Raw genomic sequence first — 14422 nt, 5'->3', positions numbered from 1 at the left:
GGAACCGCGGCGATCCGGGACACGGGGGACACGGGGACAGCGCGGTGATCCGGGACACGGGGACACGGGGACAGCGCGGGGGAACCGCGGCGATCCGGGACACGGGGGACACGGGGACAGCGCGGTGATCCGGGACACGGGGGACACGGGGACAGCGCGGGGGAACCGCGGTGATCCGGGACACGGGGGACACGGGCACAGCGCGGGGGAACCGCGGTGATCCGCGATATGGGGGGACGTGCGGCGTCGGTGGGGCTGGGGGAACCGGAGCATCACCGGGGCCGGAGTTCGGAGTACGGGGGTGCCGGCGGTTCCCCGCGGATGGGGCAGCTCCGGCGGGACTCGGAGCGCTGCGCTAAGGGGGGTGTCACCGGAGTGCATGGTCGCCGGGGATGGGGGACATCTGGAGCACTGGGGTACCGGGGCTGAGGGGCTTGTGGGTTTGGAGAGTGGCGGTAACAGGGATGTCACTCGGGCTGGGGTTGGTTGGATTCGGGCTCAGGGTCCTCACTGGGGCTCGGGGCGCTGTCACCGGGCATGGGGGTATCAGGGGTGTCACTGGGCACAGGGACGTCGCTGGATCTGGGGGGCTGCGTCGTCACTGGGCATGGAGGCTCTGGACATGGAGTTAACAGGGTGCCACCAGGGCTGGGGAGGCTTGGAACGTGGAGATACTGGGCTGTCACCGGGGGGGAGGACCCGGAACATGGGGTTCCATGAGCAGGTCTGTCACCGTGCTCGGGGTGCAGGGACAGCACTGGCCCTGCAGGGTCAGGGGTGTGGAGGTGATGGGGATGTCATTGGGACTGGAGGGCTCAGGGCTTGGAGGTTCCAGGGGCATTCCTGGAGCTGGTGGAGGGGAGTAATGGGGTTCTCAGCAGGACTCTGGGGCTTGGGGCTGTCACCAGGGCTGGGGGGAACTGGAGTACAGAGGTAATGGGGGCATCATCAGGCTTGCATCCTGAGGTTGACACGGGCTGGGGAGACTCAGGACATGCAGACAGTGGGGTGGGTGCTAATGGGGCAGGGGACCTGGGGGCATACAGGGGGCAATGGAGGGGTGTCCAGGCTGGGCTTCCATCCCCCTGATGATCCCGGTGCTGGCAGCCTGGCAGCGTCCCTACCTGAACATCTTCAAGCACTTCCGTGTGGAGGAGTGGAAGCGCTCTGCCAAGGAGGGGGACGTGGCTGCCCTCACGGTAACGGGGCCACCATGGGGCGGGGGGCACTGGCCAAGGGTGAGCAGTGCTGACCCACCCCCCATCTTTCCCTGGTTTCCAAAGGACACGAGGATGAAGGGAACAATCTACCGGATCCGAGGCTCCAACCCAGCCAGCAGCTACCTGCAGCTGCCACGGGCAGGGACACAGTCCCTGGGGCTGACAGGGCGCTACCTCTACCTGCTCTTCAGGCCCCTGCCCCGCAAGCACTTCCTCGTGCACCTGGATGTCACCACCGAGGTCTGTGACACGGGGTGGCCTCTTACGCTGCCATCATGGCTGATTGAAGAACTGGGGATAGCACTGGTGGGCTTAGGGGCTGCAGGATGTGGCTGCTCTTTGCTGCTGGTGGGTCACTCCGGGCTGGAGATGGTTTCCATCCTGGTGGCATCTCTACCGGGGCCAGGGGATGTGGAGGGGACAGGAGACAGGGCCACGTGCCTCCTCCTCTGCAGCACTTCCCTGCCGAAGCCACCAGGGTGACTAAAGCTCCGTGTGTGTCTCTTCCCAGGAAAACCAGGTGGTTCGCATCTCCTTCTCCAACCTCTTCAAGGAATTCAAATCCTCGGCCACCTGGCTCCAGTTCCCCTTCGTCTGCGGGGCAGCCAGCGAGGGCACGGCCCGGCGGGGTGAGGAGCTGGGGCTGGGCTGGCACACCACCACCACAACTAATTGTTAGAAAGTAAATTGAGTTCTCAAGTTGGCTCGATGAGTTTGAAGAGAGGCTGTGGCTGCCTCATCCCTGGGATGGTCCAAGGCCAGGTTGGATGGAGCATGGAGCAACCTGGGCTAGTGGAAGGTGGCCCTGCCCATGGCAGGGGGTGGAATGAGATGAGTTTAAAGGTTATCCCTCCCAGCTCAAACCATTCCAGGATTTTATGGTAACAGTGGTGGGCCTGAGCAGCAGCCCTTTTGCAGCCAGGTCAGAGATGTAGCTCCTGGTTGGGCTGTCCCCCATCCCTGTTCTCCCAAACAGTGGGATGCAGTGTCAGACCAGGCCTGAGCCTGTGGAGGTGGTGGGATGCCTGTCTGTCCTTCCCCACCCCTCAGCCTACAAGACATGTTTTCCCTTCTCCCACTTGGCACAGGCCTGGTGGGAATCTTGCCTGGTAAATACTTCATTCTGAGCCCTGTGCCCCCTGTGTCTCCTGTCCAGCAAGGTCCCTGTTTGCAGCCTCTTTCCCCCCATCCCTTTCCCCTCCTGTCCTCTCCTCCCCAGATGTCCCCGGAGCAGCCCCGGCTGACGTGCGCTGGACGTGCCTGGTGCTGGACCTGCCCTCCATCCTGGCCCTGTACCTGAGCCGCAGGTACAGCCACCTCAGGGGGGTCAAACTCTGCTGCAACCTGCTCGTGAAAAACCTCTGCACCAGCGACCTGCTGTTCGAGCCAGGTGAGGAGCCCAGAGCTCAGGCTGGCCTCTGCTTCCTCCTGAGCCTTCAGCCCCGCCTGGAGGGAGCCCGTGGGGGCTCAAAGCTGAGTTTGCAGCCCTGACAGAGCACTGGTGCTCAATGTTGTGAACAGAAAGAGCAAAATACTTGGTGCATTGTTAAGTTTCCACACAGGCAGGGACGCCTTCCACTGTCCCAGGTGACTCCAAGCCCTGTCCAACCTGGCCTTGGACACTGCCAGGGTTCCAGGGGCAGCCAGAGCTTATCTGGTCACCCTGTGTCAGGGCCTGCCCACCCTGCCAGGGAACAATTCCTTCCCAATATCCCATGTAACCCTGTTCTCTGGTAGTTTGAAGCCATTTCCCCTTGTCCTGTCCCTCCAGGCCCTTGTCCAAAGTCCTTCCTAACCTCTCTTGGAGCCCCTTCAGGCACTGGAAGGAAATCTGGAATTGAATACAGCCTCCCAAACTCTGGAGGAAAGTATCCTCTCATTTTCCAGCTGTAAAAGTGAATGAAAAGAGCAAAGTTAAATATCTTTCTAAGGTTAGAAATTTTTTCAGGGATAAAAATGAAAGGTGTCATCAAGCCTCACTTCTGCAAGACTTGTTCTTTTATCTGCTGGAAGAGCCTGTGCTTTTTTTTGTGTCAAAAATCTTCCAACCTGCTTTTTTTATCCACCTGCTCAGTGTGGCAGAGGTACTTTGGTCAAATCCTTTGTTTTCTCTCTTTCTTTTTTTGTGCTGGAATTCTGTCTGAGCTGCCTGGCCTGCTGGGAAGCATCAGTGAGGAAGAAGTTATAGGGGCTGCTTTGAAATTCCTGAAACTCACTGTATCTTTCCTGATAACTTTTCTGTTTTACTTTCCTGAATTTAAAAATTCGTGGAGGAAATAAGAAAATGGGCAATGAGCTTTAAGAGAAATCATATGAAACTGCTGAATCAGTGAACAGCAATGACATGAATCTTGAGCCTGGGGGTTTATAACTGAAACCCAAGGGTTTATGCTCTGGGCTCTTCTTTGGAGCTTGAGAGTTACAGGAATACACCTGTGAAACGTGGGTTTGCTGCAAACCTCAGGCTTGTGCTCTTTGTTTCTCCAGTGGGAAGTGGTGTGTGCCTGTATCCCACAGGAACTGCGATTTCAGGCACTCCCTGGGCTTGGAGAGCTCAGGGGGTGTGTGTGTGTCCCTGTCCTGGCAGGTGTGACATTGGCCAAGGCCCGTCTGGGAGACCTGTCCTGCCGCGGGGTGGCTCCCATGCCCCGGGAATTGGCCTTCCCTGTGCCCAAGGGGGAGAAGTGGCACGACCTCTATGACTACATCAGGTATGGCTGCTCCCATCCCACTGCAGCTCCCACACCTCCCCGTGCCCCTGGGAGGGGCAGGATGGGCAGTGCCACTTAAGGAATGACAGATCAGGTGAGCCTGGGACTGGGTTTTGGTCCCCCCACCTCCAGCATTTAGGTGTTGGTAACAAAGACACCTTTAGTGTCACCTGCCTTTGGTACCCCTGTGTTCGGAGGACTGTGAGGCACAAGGGGAGGGATCTTACAGGAGATAGCAAAGAGGCCTCCGTGCCAGGCTGAGGTACCAGGTGACATTGCCAGTGCCAATGCAGTATCCCAGTGACACGGTGCCTTCCTCTGGTTCTGCTCAGGTTCCCATCTGAGGGGGCTAAGCTGCTGCACGACTCCATCCAGAAGAGCTTCCCACATCCTGTGGCAGGTGGGAATGCTGGGGACGGCAGCCAAGGCTGTGCCAGCCCAGTTGGGTGCCCCGGCTTTGCAAAAGAGCTGGACCTGCTCCTTGTGTTGCCCAGGTGACCGAGTCCTGAAGGAGCCCGGCCGCCCGCCGACCCAGCTGGTGACACGGTCCAGAGCAGTCTGTGACCTGCCCCTTGTCCAGCAGATAAGCAGTCCCAAAGCTGTGAGTGCACCGTGGAGTAGGCTGCAGTTCCTTCCTTCCTGCTTCCCACGGAGCTTTTCCCTGTGTCTTAATTTAAGAGGTAGAAGCTGCTTGTTGTCATTGGCAGCTGCTCCAGGCATGGTCTGGTGACCACAGCCCTGCAGTGACTGCCTGGGGGTGCAGTGTGGTGCAGCACAGAAACAGGAGATGTGCCAAGTACCTTGGAATCTCCAGACATCCATCTTCCCTGTCTCTGTGGAGGCAGCAGATCGGTGTGTCTTGAAGTTATAGATAAGGCAGTGAGGTGTGGAGACTAAGGAATGTGAGCAGTGCCCTCAGGAGCAGAGCTGGGCATGCAGCTGGCCTTGCTGGGGCTGCAGGCAGCTGCCTCCAGCTTGCTTTCCCCTTCCCCCCTGGGAGTGATGTGAGAGCTGGTGTCCAGGCTGGCTTACCAGTGTGGTGCTGGGTGTTGGGAGGGGACTGGGGCAGCCATCCTCATGCTGTGGAGAGGGAGAACTGAGGAGCACAACCTCTCTTATTAGGGAGTGTCCAAAGGATGGCCGCGAGGGTGGTGAAGGGTCTGGAAGAGGAAGGGTAAGAGGTGCAGCAGTCACTTGGTTTGATCAGATGGAGAAAAAGAAAGTGAGGTCAGACCTTGTCAGGGGCTGCAGCTCGTCCCAAGGGGCAGCTCTGATCTCTGCTCCCTGTGACAGGGACAGGACTCAGGGAATGGCTGGAGCTGTGCCAGGGAAGGTTTTAATGGGTATTAGATAAAGGTTCTTCCCCCAGAGGTTGGTGGGCACTGACCAGTCTCCCCAGGGCGGTGGTCCAAACCTGCCAGAGCTGCAGGAGCATTTGGACAAGGCTCTGGTTTGCTGTCTGGAGGAGATGAACTGTGCACAGACGATGCTGGGGGTGTAAGGAGAGGGCTGGTTAACAACCTGGCCAAGGTACCCAAAGGGCTGCTCTCCCTCCACATTTTTTCCTCCTTGTTTGTGTTGCTATGAAGAGCCCTCAGGACAGACGTGAGTGTCTCCCCCTCTCTGCCCCTGGGCAGGTGGAGGGCACTGGGAGGAGAACTGAGCTCTGTCTGAGGCTTTGCTCATTCTCAGGTGCCACGTCGGTGTCCTGCGACCACAAAAAGCATCCCTGAGGTTCGCCTGGCAGTCCCAGGGCCTCTGGGAGCTGTGCCTGCTGGAGACCCCGTGCTGGAGGAGAAGCTGCACAGTGCAGGGGACACGGGGCAGCCACTGCCACTCAGTGATGGTGGCATCCATGTCTATGCTCATCAGAGGAGAGGACAGACAACCCGAGCTGTCCCTGGCTCAGAGGAGGTGCGTGAAGTTCTGGAGGGTCACAAGGTGGCTTTGGGGTGTTTATTTTTAATGAAGGGAGAGAGGGAACACAAGGTTCATGCTGGGGTTTCAGTTAAACTCATGGAGTCCAAAAGATGCTGAGGGGCAGTTCTTGCCACTAGCACCCTACTTGCCTTGACAGAGGGACCCTGTGTTCAAATGTGCTGACCTTAAGCCACAGGTTTGCCCAGGTGTGTACAGGAAGGGCTCTGGCCCTAATACCATCTCACAGGTGAGCCCCAGCCTGCAGGACAGCCCTGGCAGTGTCCAAGGCGAGGTTGGGCAGAGCTTGGAGCAACCTCGGCTAGTGGAAAGTGTCCCTGTCCGTGGCCAGGGGGTGGAAGTGAGTGGACTTTAGGTTTCCTTCCAGCCTAAACCAGTCTGGGATTCTCACAGTGGCCCCAGGGAACACACCTGCTTAACTCAGAAACCTCAGCTCCTGCTGCCAGCTTTGACTCTGCCTGATGAAATGCTTTCAAGTTGTCCCCTCTAATGGGAGAAACCCAAAGCTGCCTCTGCGTTTCAGAGAGCCAAGCACTGGGGCTGGGGTGTCCCATGGAGGGGGACCTCAGCCTGGCTCTGAGCATGATGGTGCTGTCTGGTTTTCTTTTCCAGGGGCTTGTGCCAGATCCCATCCTGAAGCTGAGAACAATTATTGGCTTTGGAGGCTGCAGCACCAAATGGGTCAGTGGCTTGGGTGATCTGGGGAGTTGATCTGTCATTGTGTGGCCAGGATACAGATGTTTTGAAGGTGTGAAATGCAGTTCGGTGTGGCACTGCTTGATGTGGAAAATGATCCCAAAGTGGGTGAGCCTGAGCATCTGAGACAACTGCTCTGCTGTTAGGATGGTGAATAAAAATTATGGGGCCCATTAGACAGAATTATAGGATGGAAAAGCCCTTGAAGGATATAAATTCCAGCTGGTTTTCCCAGGAATCCCAGGCCTTCCACTGACCCATGTCCTCAAGTGCCACATCCACATGTCTTTTAAATCCTTCCAGGGATGGTGACTCCACCACTGCCCTGGGCAGCTGTGCCAGTGCCTGACAACCCTTTCTGTGAAGAAGTTTTCCCCATATCTAATCTAAACCTGCCCTGGCAAAACTTGAGGCCATTTCCTCCCTTCTTCCCTGGGAGCAGAGCCTGACCCTCACCTGGCTGCCCCCTCCTGTCAGGAGTTGTGGAGACCCAGAAGGTCCAGGCTGAGGCCCCCCCAGCTGCTTCTCATCAGACTCGTGCTCCAGACCCTTCACTACATTCCACTTCTTTTTAACACGTTAAAACTGGTGCTGCTTTGTCGGAGGCTGGAAAGGAAGAGCTGTGTTTTGGATTGTTTCTGTGGCACACTGGGCCTTGCCTGTGGTCTGTGTTAGGGTAAAGGAAGGGTTTGGTTTGGCTCAGTCAGTTCAAGGCTTTGCCAGCAATGTTGTTTTCCTTGGATCTGCTCTTCAATAGTAGGGAAGGGACCTTAAAGCCCATCCCATTCCATCCCCTGCCACGGGCAGGGCCAACTCCCACTAGCCAAGGTTGTTCCACACCCCATCCAACCCAGCCTTGGACACTTCCAGGGCTGGGGAAGAGCTCTGTGCCCGGGCTGCGGGGCTGTTCTGGAGCTGTGTCCCCCCGGTGTCGGTTCTGCAGGCTCTGTGGACACGGGACAGCACGGCCGTGGTGTACCCCTGCCACGCCGTCATCGTCGCCCTGCTCCTCGAGACTGGCGAGCAGAGGTTCTTCCTGGGCCACACAGACAAGGTGAGTAGCCTTTGCAAGCCATGCTGGCAGCCCTGTCCGTGCACCCTCGGCTCTCCCGGGCTCCTGAGTGGCCGTGCTTCCCGCAGGTGGCGGCGCTGGCCTTCAGCGGGAGCGGCACCGTGCTGGCCTCGGCACAGGCCGGGCCCCGCAGCCTGGGCCGCCTCTGGGACTTCCCCACGGGAACCTGCCTCTGCCTCTTCAGAACCCACCTGCAGTCCCTCGTGTCCCTCAGGTGGGTGGCAGAGCGTTGCAGCACAGCAGCTTTTCCGTGCTATTCCTGCCTGCTAAAGCAGGGATGAATTACAGCTGCCTGTGTTTGTCACCAAACCTGCTGGCAGCTGGCCTGGGTGTGCTGCCAGCTCTCTGGACTGAGCTTATCCCTCGGGTCTTGCTGTCTCCCCATCCCCACTACTTGTCCCCTTTTATGCCCTGTGAGGATGAACCCAGGGTACAAGGACCTGTTTTTCACCAGGTCTCTCTTCCTGCAGCTTTTCCCACAGCGGAGCTGTTCTGTGTGGTGTTGGGAAGGACGTGCACAGCAAAACGGTGAGAGCTGACACAGGCTGGGAGGTTTCCCTGAGAGAGCTGTTCTCCCAGATCCTGTAGTTGTTTTCCAGGCAAACCTCTGCTCTCATCTTTCTTAGACACGTTCTTGGGGCACATCCCTTTCTCATTAGCTGCCTAGAGAATACTTTCCCTCTGCCTGATGCTTGTGGGTGTTCCTCAGCTGCAAGTGAACAAATCGTTTTGGAAGCAGCTGGAGAGACCTACTGGGGTTGTGCTTTGGGGCTGTTCTATCCCTGGAGTGGTCCCAGCTAGGACCCAGGCAGGGTGATGGGATTATATCTTTATTTTAATAGCATTTAGGGCAAGATGTGAGGTGAAATCTTCCAGCTCCAGGCATCACTGTGGGACGGGATGCCAGGCACTGGAGCTGCCACCCAGCTTTGTAGCTGGGGATGACGCAGATCCCACGTGGAGCAGTCAAAAATAAACTTGTTCCATGGGACTGGGGGTTTTGTTTTGTCAGTGGAACTGTTTTTTATCCTTTAGTGACGACCATCAGCAATTAGCTGTGCCATCACTAAGTGAAGGAAAAGCCACACAGCGCTCTGTGTTTTTCCCAGCACGTGGCAGTGTTCTGTGATCCGTGTGGAGCTGGGGAGGTGGGATCAGTGGGGCAAAAGCCTGGGTGGGAGAATGGGGGTGCTGGGGGAGTATCTCTCCCAGGGTGGTGCCTCACCCCATCCCAGCCTCCGAGGTGATGCTGGGTTTGGTTTTAACACTGTGCTGGAATGCAGAGCATTCTCCTGCATTTCTCTAGGCATCTTCCACTTTGCTTTGGGCAGAGGGTTTGACTCTTGCTCCTGGTGATGGGCGCTGAGGGCACACAGACCTGTACTGAGCAGTGGACATGTGCTGCCTCCTGCTCCCTCCGCCCTGGGACAGCTCCTATATCCCAGCAGGCAGAGTTCCCACTGCTCTGTGGATTTTCTTTCCAAGTCTGAGCCCTGTTGCCAGGCAGCCCTGGGATTTAGAACCTGTAATTATGGATTGCAGACAAGAATATTGCCATGAAGCTTTGCAAAGCTGTTGGACTGTCCTAAACCCTCTGTGCAATGGGTTTTATTTCCCTGCTCCAACTCTGTTATCAATACTTTGTGCCCAGTTCTGGAGCAGCTGTGGGATGAAAAGCTCTTCTGCTGCCAAGGTTTTGAGCAGCTCTCCCATCATATTTTCTTGCTTCAGATGGTGGTGGTGTGGAACACTGCTCAGGTGAGCTGTGGTGGAGGCGTGACTGTGCTGGCCAAAGCACACACAGATGTGGACATCCAGGCCATGAAGATTGCTTTCTTTGATGATACCAGGTAGCGTGCCAAGAAAAGAAATTGAAAGTATTGATTCTTAGATATTAGGAAGGAATTGTTCCCTGGGAGAGTAGGGAGGCCCTGGCACAGGGTGCCCAGAGAAGCTGTGGCTTTGGAAGTGTCCAAGGCCAGGTTGGACTGGGCTTGGAATAACCTGGGATAGTGGAAGATGTTGCTGCCCGTAGCAGGGGGTGGAATGAGATGAGCTTTAAAGTCCCTTCACCCCAAACCCCTTTTATTTGGCAACTCTGGCATGGCTGGGAGGGAATTGTGGAGCTGCAACCATCTGGTTGCCATTCCTGTTCTCAGTCCTTGCTGTCAGTGGCCCTGGGGACGCTGCCCTTCCCTCAGGGGCCTGGGGAGCCCTGCCCTGGTGCTCATGCCGTGTCTCCCTGCACAGGATGGTGTCGTGTGGCCGGGACAACATCAGGCTGTGGCGAGTGCGGAGCGGAGCCCTGCGCTCGTGTCCCGTCAACCTGGGCGAGTACCACGCCCTGGAGTTCACTGACCTGGCCTTCGAGGCAGGGCCCGGGCCCCAGCAGGAGCCGGAGGAGCGTGCGCTGTAAGGGGGCTGTGTGTGCTGTAAGGGCACTGTAAGGGGCTGTGTGCTCTGTAAGGGGCACTGTAAGGGGGCTGTAAGGGCGCTGTAAGGGGCTGTGTGCTCTGTAAGGGGCACTGTAAGGGGGCTGTGTGCGCTGTAAGGGCACTGTAAGGGGCTGTGTGTGCTGTAAGGGCACTGTAAGGGGGCTGTGTGCGCTGTAAGGGGGCTGTGTGCTCTGTAAGGGCACTGTAAGGGGCTGTGTGCGCTGTAAGGGGCTGTGTGTGCTGTAAGGGCACTGTAAGGGGGCTGTGTGCGCTGTAAGGGGGCTGTGTGCTCTGTAAGGGCACTGTAAAGGGCCTGTGTGTGCTGTAAGGGCACTGTAAGGGGCTGTGTGCGCTGTAAGGGGCTGTGTGCACTGTAAGGGCACTGTAAGGGGCTGTGTGCGCTGTAAGGGGCACTCTAAGGGGCTGTGTGCGCTGTAAGGGGCTGTGTGCGCTGTAAGGGCACTGTAAGAGGCTGTGTGCACTGTAAGGGCACTGTAAGGGGCTGTGTGCGCTGTAAGGGCACTGTAAGGGGCTGTGTGCACTGTAAGGGGCTGTGTGCACTGTAAGGGCACTATAAGGGGCTGTGTGCGCTCTAAGGGGCTGTGTGCACTGTAAGGGCACTGTAAGAGGCTGTGTGCACTGTAAGGGCACTGTAAGGGGCTGTGTGCACTGTAAGGGCACTGTAAGGGGCTGTGTGCGCTCTAAGGGGCTGTGTGCACTGTAAGGGCACTGTAAGGGGCCTGTGTGCGCTGTAAGGGGCTGTGATGGTCATTATGTATGCGCTGTAAGGGGCTGTGATGTTGTGATGGTTCATTAACTGAGTGCAAAAACAACACAGATAGGATTTCAGTATTAACCAGAACAAATGCACCTTGTATTAAGTGCCCACAGCAAATGCCATAGAAAGATTAGAAAGGAGAAAAAAGGATAGTGAGAGAGAGAAAGAGGGGAAGGGGTATAGCTACCAACAGAGAGACGAAATCCTCGTGGTCCAGCTAATAGATTAATCTTGTGACATCGGGGAGAATCTCAAAGTCTTGGTTAACTCAGGGATCTTTTACAGTCCTCCACCAAGGGGGGGACAGGTAAAAGACAATGGAGAAGTGTATTGAAGATAGGTACAGATAGTCCATGTTCTGAAACAGGATAAGTCAATCTCAGCAGTGAGCGGGACCCATTGTTTCAGGACTGGTTTCTTGCTCCAGGGAATACATCTGCACACCTGCAGGGAACACACCTGCAGGCAACACTTGGCAAGCATCTCGCTTCAGTCAGGCCAGCCCCGCTGTGTCAGAATTATAGGGGTCTCAGTCCTTGGGAGGGGGCTTCAATCTCTATCCGTCACGGTGGTCGCGAGGCAGATGAGGGATTTTCCGTCACCAAAGTTACCCCAGAAAGTTCATTTGGTGGGGAATGGTTCAAGAGGTGGGGAAATTGGTGGGCTATTGTGATGAGCGGGTATCCAGCCGCTCCTGGCCAGCCCCTGCTGGAAGCAGTGTACCATGGTGGCACTGCAAACACAGCTGCAAGCAATCACTTGGCAAGCACCCACCTCAACCAGGCCACAACTCCAGTCTGGGTCCTCAGGGTCTTCAGGGTCTTGGTCTCTGTCTTTGTGATGGCAAATGAGGGAAACTTCAGACTGTCTCTTACAGCCTGTCACTGTCACCCGTCCCTGGGAGCCTGGCAGGAGGGAGCTCTGCAGCTCTCCCTGCTTAGCATTCGACTTCCCCCTCCACCACGGTGCTTTGCTGGGCTTCTCCCTCAAGATACAGCTGCCCTCTGGAGCTGGGAGAGTCTCTCCCCACTCAGCATGTGTCACCTGTCAAAAGGGGTTTGGCTGCTGGCAGAACAGCCTCTTTCCTCTTGCCATGCTGCTGCTGTGCCATATTTAGTGACTCTCTCCCCACCTGAAGCCCTCTGTTGGATTCCTGGGTCAGCGGGAGGAGCCTGGTACACATCCTCTTGCATACTGACACACACTTTGTTGTTTTATTTTAATCATCAAAGACCTTTGTTGCCTCGCCATGCTGTCCCACAAAGGCAGAGCTGTCAGCTCAGCCAGCCTGTGGCAGAGGGAGGCTTCTTTCTGGAGTTTATGACAAGCTTTTAGCTCTTTTGCTAAATTCTATTCCAAAAGGTCAGGAAACTAAATAGGAAGCTCTGACTTCTTTGGAGGTGTGTGGAACACTTGGACACCTTGTTGACCTCTTTTATTACTTGTAAGCCAGGATTGTTTTACACAAACAAGGTAAACCAAAGTGGTTTTTACTAAAAGCAAGTCTCTCCTGCTTTTTCTCACAGCTTTGTGTGCAGCAGGAGTGGCCACGTGCTGGAGGTGGACTACAAGAACGTCTGTGTGCGGAGTGCACGGCGCCTGCTGCCTGCACAGCCCCGGGAGGACGGGCAGGAGCAGGCAGGGAACAGCTCAGGTGGGAGCAGGAGCAGGCAGGGAACAGCTCAGATGGGAGCAGGAGCAGGCAGGGAACAGCTCAGATGGGAACAGGAGCAGGCAGGGAACCGGAGCAGGCAGGGAACAGCTCAGGTGGGAGCAGGAGCAGGCAGGGAAGAGCTCAGGTGGGAGCAGGCAGGGAACAGGAGCAGGCAGGGAAGAGCTCAGGTGGGAACAGGAGCAGGCAGGGAAGAGCTCAGGTGGGAGCAGGAGCAGGCAGGGAACAGCTCAGGTGGGAGCAGGAGCAGGCAGGGAACAGCTCAGATGGGAGCAGGAGCAGGCAGGGAACAGCTCAGATGGGAACAGGAGCAGGCAGGGAACCGGAGCAGGCAGGGAACAGCTCAGGTGGGAGCAGGAGCAGGCAGGGAAGAGCTCAGGTGGGAACAGGCAGGGAACAGGAGCAGGCAGGGAAGAGCTCAGGTGGGAGCAGGCAGGGAACAGGAGCAGGCAGGGAAGAGCTCAGGTGGGAGCAGGAGCAGGCAGGGAACAGCTCAGGTGGGAACAGGAGCAGGCAGGGAGAGGGGGACCAACAACCAGTGACCACCTCCACCACCATCGGGGTCAGAAATCTGCTCAAACCAGCCAGCTCTTTACCTACTGCTGAAGGATTATTTTGGGGTTGATTAGATCATTGCTATTTGTCTCTTAAGGACTGCAAATAATCTTCCTTAGTACAGCAGAGCATCGTTTTAAGAAAGATTTTAGCATTTTAAATGCTGATTGCACTTTCAGAGAAACACTACTTTTAGAAACATGAGACAAGGTCTTCATTTGCTGATGGGAGGCTTAATGGAGAGATGGAAAAAGCACTAAGATTAACGAAAAAGATGAATTTGGGGATTTTTTCATTATTCAGCTGCTGCAGAGCGTTCGGGGAATCTTTGTTGCTCTACATTAAGTAGACCAACTTTCAGCTCTTCCATTAACTTGAACAGCAGGAAGAATTCACTTTCAAGTGTGGTTGCTCTGATATCTTAAACTTAGTGCATAGTTTGCTTTGGCAAATTGAGCTAATTAATCTATAATGTGGCCTTTGAGAGGTGTGCAACTGCAGTTCTCACTTCATGGGCAAGAAGGGGCCCAAGAGGAGATGAAACAAAGTCCTGGGTGCCTCCTGGTCTCAGTGCTGGCTCTGACTTACGGCCTTTATACCTGAATTTAGGTTGGTTATTGGGGAAAATTTCTTGACTGAAAGTGTGATAAGGCATTGGAACAAGCTACCCATTCTATCACTGGAAATGTTCAAAAAGCCTGTGGTGGCACCTGTGTGTGGCACCAGGGAACATGGGCTGGTGGGGGGATAATTGTTGAGCTCAATGATGTTTTCCAATCTTCATGATTCTATGAATCAAAAACTCCCAGTCTGTGGATCTGTATCTCCCTTCTGCAGAGAAGCTTTGGGACAGGGTAATGAAAGGGTTTGTACCTCAGGCAGTTAATCTGGGATATCCTTTGCTACAGGATCCTCTTTGAGGCAAAAATATGGCAGAGGTAGGAATCTTCTGTGCCTGGCAGTAGAGGAGTTTGGAGCCCTGAGAAGGGCTGACTGAGACCCTTCAGCCTCTTCTGCCTGTCCTGCATCCTCCTCAGGCTCCAGCTGGGTGTGGGTGGGCTACCATCCTCAGCTCTTAGATGGGCCCCCTGTCAGGCTGAGTTTTCTTGTTTCACCTGTATAAGGAGCTGTTGTGTTTTTGGGTTTCCAGGCCCTGGGATTGCTATAAACAGTATCAGCATGTCCTTGACCTTCTGTGCCACGGGATCAGAGGATGGCTACATGAGGCTGTGGCTACTGGACTTCTCAGCTGCTGTCCTAGAGGCAGGTGAGTAGAGGTGTGGTGCTTCTGAGCTTCACATCTCCTGCTGCAGATCCAGAGCTCCACTGCCACAGCTCCCACAGC

The 14422-nt window shown here is 55.8% G+C and overlaps 1 protein-coding gene across 2 annotated transcripts in view; it reads left to right on the top strand.

The window, feature by feature from the left end:
* The first annotated feature begins 1073 nt into the window (after nt 1-1073).
* LOC119706969 (mitochondrial Rho GTPase 2) overlaps nt 1074-14422 on the top strand; it is a 47587-nt gene continuing 34238 nt past the window's right edge. For both annotated transcript variants that reach the window (XM_038151285.1, XM_038151280.1), the window contains exons 1-16: nt 1074-1199; nt 1284-1460; nt 1732-1849; nt 2440-2610; nt 3808-3931; nt 4264-4331; nt 4426-4532; nt 5624-5845; nt 6482-6550; nt 7509-7619; nt 7706-7851; nt 8108-8165; nt 9369-9487; nt 9888-10049; nt 12377-12504; nt 14228-14344. In XM_038151285.1, coding sequence (XP_038007213.1) covers nt 1089-1199; nt 1284-1460; nt 1732-1849; nt 2440-2610; nt 3808-3931; nt 4264-4331; nt 4426-4532; nt 5624-5845; nt 6482-6550; nt 7509-7619; nt 7706-7851; nt 8108-8165; nt 9369-9487; nt 9888-10049; nt 12377-12504; nt 14228-14344 — 2008 coding nt within the window. In that variant the 5' untranslated portion in view covers nt 1074-1088. The remainder of the gene's footprint in view (nt 1200-1283; nt 1461-1731; nt 1850-2439; nt 2611-3807; nt 3932-4263; nt 4332-4425; nt 4533-5623; nt 5846-6481; nt 6551-7508; nt 7620-7705; nt 7852-8107; nt 8166-9368; nt 9488-9887; nt 10050-12376; nt 12505-14227; nt 14345-14422) is intronic.

The sequence above is a fragment of the Motacilla alba genome, chromosome 14 (genome assembly GCF_015832195.1).
Source record: "Motacilla alba alba isolate MOTALB_02 chromosome 14, Motacilla_alba_V1.0_pri, whole genome shotgun sequence".
NCBI classification, from domain to species: domain Eukaryota; kingdom Metazoa; phylum Chordata; class Aves; order Passeriformes; family Motacillidae; genus Motacilla; species Motacilla alba.
This window is presented reverse-complemented; position numbering and strand designations above follow the sequence as displayed.